The sequence below is a fragment of the Eurypyga helias genome, unplaced genomic scaffold (genome assembly GCF_000690775.1).
Source record: "Eurypyga helias isolate BGI_N326 unplaced genomic scaffold, ASM69077v1 scaffold38421, whole genome shotgun sequence".
In the NCBI taxonomy this organism is placed as follows: Eukaryota; Metazoa; Chordata; class Aves; order Eurypygiformes; family Eurypygidae; genus Eurypyga; species Eurypyga helias.
In genome coordinates, this window is record NW_010229552.1 from 1 (window position 1) to 4,586 (window position 4,586).

Sequence of the window (4,586 nt, forward strand, 5' to 3'; positions counted from 1 at the left end):
GGGGGGGTCTCGGCCAGGGCCCTGCCCCACTCGGGTGGGCAGCCAGGGCTCGGCCTGACTTTGTTTTCCTCAGGATTGGTCCGAAGGAGGAGTTTTTCCACTGTTCGAAGTGCAATTTATGCCTAAGCTTGAGTCTTCGAGGAAAGCATAAGGTGAGAACACAACTCTGTTTCTTAAAAGAATCGCTGGAAAACGAAAAGTGACAGTGCCTCGGCTCTGCGCAGGGCCATACGGACCGGGAGCGGCAGGGTCTCGTTCTTTCAGCGCACCTAACAGCACCACGGAGTGCTTCCGGGCCGGCTTCGCCAGCAGCTGGAGCTGTAGGAAATACACCTCTCTGTTTCCTTTTCTCCCTTTAAAAGGAGCTGTCGGTCGCGGATGCGAGGGCGTGTGAGTCTGAGCTCCTGTTCCTGCCGCAGAGCTGGGCTGCTGGCTGCCGAGGCCGCTCTGGGGGCACTTGTGTATACTTTCAAGCTGTTTGTTTTTAAAATTCCTGTTAATTCTCAGATTTTCAAACCTAAATGTGAACAGTAACATTTCCTACACCTTTTTTTTACCATTCTGAAGGAATTTTAGACAAATGCAGATAACCACACAGTAGGGTAACTTCTTTTTTTGTTTGTTTTTGTCAAGTGTATTGAAAATGTCTCCAGGCAGGACTGTTCAATATGTTTGGAGGTGAGCTGCTTCTCTTCATTCCTTCGATTTGTGTGCGCCTCTCTTTGTTTTTTGACTGTGTGTGAATTAACTTCCACGTCTTTTGTCTGGTACTTACCTTGAAACAGGATATTCACACATCACGTGTGGGAGCTCACGTTCTGCCGTGTGGTCACCTTCTTCACAGGTAAAGCATTGCACTCGAGAGAAGGGAACAGCTGCTGCCTTGCCTGTGGCATTTATTCAGCATCACCACAGGCCGGTTTAGTCTGCATCTGCTATCTACAGCTGGTTTCTAAGGGACCCACACAGTAGGGGATAGTCTCTGTTTCATCAGAAATAGTCTTTAAAAAGGTGGCTTTCCTTCCACGGGAAATTTTGGCAGTGGCAGAGCAACCTGTGTACGGTTCATTTCTAAATTTCCTTCTGTTACTGCTTAAATGTCACAAACCCTGTGGAGAAGTCCCTCCTTGGTGCAGGCAGCAGTTGCACAGTAGCTTTGAAGAGGTCTGCGGCAGCTCTTCAGTTAAGTTTTAGATTCTTTCCTTAAGACAGCACCCCAGGGAAATGGAGTGCTGTGCTGCAAAAATTGCTGCCTGTTGGGATTTTAAAGCGATGTGATACGTAGCGCTGGGTGCCTTTGGAGGAATAAGGATGTTTCCCTTCTGTTCTCCGTTCCTGCTTCTGTTACAGACACAACCTTTTGTTGAGACAAAAAGAGAACTCTCTTGGTTCTCTTGTTTCTCCCCCTGTTGTCTCCATGCACTAAGTGAATGGAGACTGAATCTTCCTTCAGTGCCTGTCCATTTTAAACTACCTTGTGAGGCATCATGCTCCTTTTTTTCAGCAACCTTGAACCACACAATCCTTGTCACGGCGTTGACTCTGTTCCCTCTGTTAGATTAGAAAACCTTAGAATGGAATCAGATATGCTTTGTCTCTGGATTTTTGCCTGAGTACCCGGTGATTTCACTGGGAAGCATCTTCCCACTTGGGCTCAGTATATTTTTTAACTTTTGTTAAAAGCTGTGTGCCTTTTCCTTTTGTGCAGTCCAGATGTGCTACCAGTCAGTAACTGCCACCTTCTTGCTGAACTTGCCGTTGTGTTTTCTTTTCAGAACGTGTTACGAGGGCATGCTAAGGGAGTAAGTATTGCTAAACATCTCTTAATATTGTTGTAGCCCAAACAGATTGCTTCAAGAGGCCAAGGTCACGATGCCAGTCCTGTACCAAATAACTTAAAGCCAACTCCTAAAGGGATAAGGGGGGTTTCAATTTCCAATTCTGTTTGCAAGAACCTCTTGATTCGTGGTGTTTCTCTCTGACTGGTATGATCAGAAACTTGTCCTTTTGGGTGGGCTTTTGTTTCGTGGCCCCACTCCATCTTCTGATTTAGACTCTTCTCTCCCCTTTCTGCCAGAGGTTACAGGTGTCCCCTGTGCATGCACTCGGCTTTGGATATGACCCGGTACTGGCGTCAGCTGGATGACAAAGTAGCGCAGACTCCTATGCCCACAGAGTATCAGAACATGATGGTGAAGGTAAGAGATGAGGCTGGCCCCGGTGTCTCTTCTTGGCAGATCTGTGCCTTTGTGGTACCAGCAGTAGAGGGCACGAGGGACTCGTCCCGGATCAGAAGTCAACCTGACGGTTAGGGAGTGATGGAGAAACCTTGTGCAGAGGCTTACAGTATTCATCTGCTGGGTTTATTGACGCAAAAAAAGCAACCCCCACATGCGCTCCAAAAAAACCAACCCCAACCTCAAAACCCACCACCTTTCAGTGTTGTAGTATCACCCAGCAGAGAAGAGGCTTGGTCTTGGGAAGGATCTCGCTTTCTCCAGTAGCTTTAGGTGCTGTCGTAGTCAAAAGCGGGAACATTTGTTTAACAGCTTGGAGCTTTGTGTTCCAGACAAAATGTGGTGGGTTTTTTGCAAACATACTCAGCTATTGGCTGGGCCAAGGCTGGCATGTAGAGATGACTTCTGTTCCTTTGTGTCAACCCGGAAGTGTGGCACTGGTCGCTGTTGGCAGGTGACGCTGAAGTCAACAGGGCTGGTCGCTAAGGTTTCAGTTGGCATCTGTTACGCTTTAGACAACCCATCCTACCAACTCTTGGAGTCAGGGTATTTGGGAAAAATGCCTTCGCTGAGTGTTTTGAGAAGAACGCTCGCTCACATGTCTTGCACGGCAGGCTGGCTAATGTCGGTGGCTGCTGTTAATCTGCTGTCCTTTCTCTTGGGGCTTTCTCTGGTGGTTTCCTGCATCCAGAGAAGGCAGCAGAGCATGTGTGTCCCTGACTGGGGCAGAAAGTCACCTTGCCATGCTAAAAGTTAATTCTCTGTGATAGTGCAGTGTGATCTGAGTAGTTACAAATGGAAAAGTTAAGTCGGCCCGACTGTCTTTAAAAGGAAGACATTGTCTGCTTTGTCCCCTGATGGCAAACCAGTTCTGTGGTTGCTAGAAGCGTGGCTGTAGTATGTTGTTGAGTGTTCTGCTGATGCTAAAGCCTCTCTCTCTCTTTTCTCTCTGTGTAGATCCTTTGCAATGACTGCAGTGCACGGTCTACGGTGCAGTTCCATCTCCTAGGCATGAAGTGCACAAACTGTGGATCGTACAATACTGCCCAAGACGGAAGATGCCAGCTGTCTTTGGAGGAGCAGTGACCAACATGCATGTTCCATTTGGCTGGACAAGGAAGAGACCATCCATTTAAAAAAAACAAAAAACAAAACAAAAAACCCCACCAACCCACATGTCAGTAAAAAAATATTCAGAGTTGTCACAGCACCAGTGAAATGGTTACAAGGTGTAGTTAATGTTGGTGCAAAGTAGTTTTGCTAATTGCCCCCGTTCCTTCCACCTAGGGCACAGTGCAGTCAGACCCTCCAGGAAATTCCCCACCAAGCAGTGCGATGCCTGACGAAGGTTAGTTTCCAGAGAGAAAGGCACCCTTGAAAAGATCATGGCAACGGGGCGTGCAGAGTATTTTTTCAAACTGGGAGGAAGTGGCAGCTCTGTGTGTGCAGGGGAATTTGGGTGCCTGATGCCAGCAGGGCTCATCCCACGGCCGCCCCTGCAGCGGGTCTTGCTCGGAGGCTGCTGCTGCTCAGACTGCTCCAGCCCTGTGCTGACTGCCAGCAGCTGGGCACAGTGGGCTTAGCTGCCCAGAAACGGGATTTAAAAAGTTGAGGTGGTGCCACTTAGATGTTTTCAAGGGGCTGCACTTGAGTGTTCCTGCTCGAGAAGTGACTTCCCTCTGCCTTTAAAAGGGGACGGAGGGTTACACGAACTGTAAATGGGATAAAAACATGTCAAATGACGTCTTTGAGATGAATCTGAGGAATGTTGTTTTTCTGTATTATTAAAGCAGTTACAGTCCTTCTTCCAAAGGGGAGGGGTGGAGGGGGGGAGGTCTCTCAGTCAGCACTTGAGCAGCCCGCTGATGGCAAATGCCGGGTTAGACGCCATTTCCATAGGCAGTGGCTGGAAAAGCAGCAATGGCACGGGGATGTGCTGAGGGCATACAGCATAGCTGTGGAAAGGAACAAACAATAAATTCCTTCTTCTATGAAAAATGCCAGTAGTGAATGGATTGTCAGAAGGGGGCTGGGGAGCTGTGTGTAGCCCTCACGGGTGCCAACATCGGGGCAGGCTGTCTGCAGGTGCGTGTGGCACTGTCCAGCTGGATGATGAGTGCTCTGGGTTGGTGGCAGAGGTGCCGCCACCTTCTCTGTAGCCAGGTGATGACACGCTCCTTTGGGTTCCTCGCAGGCAAGTCTTGTGCGACACGGGGATGTCCTCGGTGCTCTCTCTGTGAGCGGGGCTCGGGCCTGGCTTCGTCGGCACCTGGTAGCTGTTCCCTTCAGAAGGTGGGGAGGTCTTGAGAACATTTACCTTGACATCCAACCTGGACAGGCTGGAGAGGT

The 4,586-nt window shown here is 49.1% G+C and overlaps 1 protein-coding gene across 1 annotated transcript; it reads left to right on the forward strand.

The window, feature by feature from the left end:
• Positions 1-73: 73 nt before the first annotated feature.
• RCHY1 (ring finger and CHY zinc finger domain containing 1, E3 ubiquitin protein ligase) lies at positions 74-3,323 on the forward strand (the record flags this gene model as incomplete). Its single annotated transcript, XM_010160454.1, has 6 exons — positions 74-152; positions 634-678; positions 786-844; positions 1,776-1,802; positions 2,078-2,198; positions 3,195-3,323. Coding segments are annotated over 6 exons (460 nt in total), but the record flags the coding sequence as incomplete, so codon positions are not given.
• Between the last annotated feature and the right edge of the window lie 1,263 nt (positions 3,324-4,586).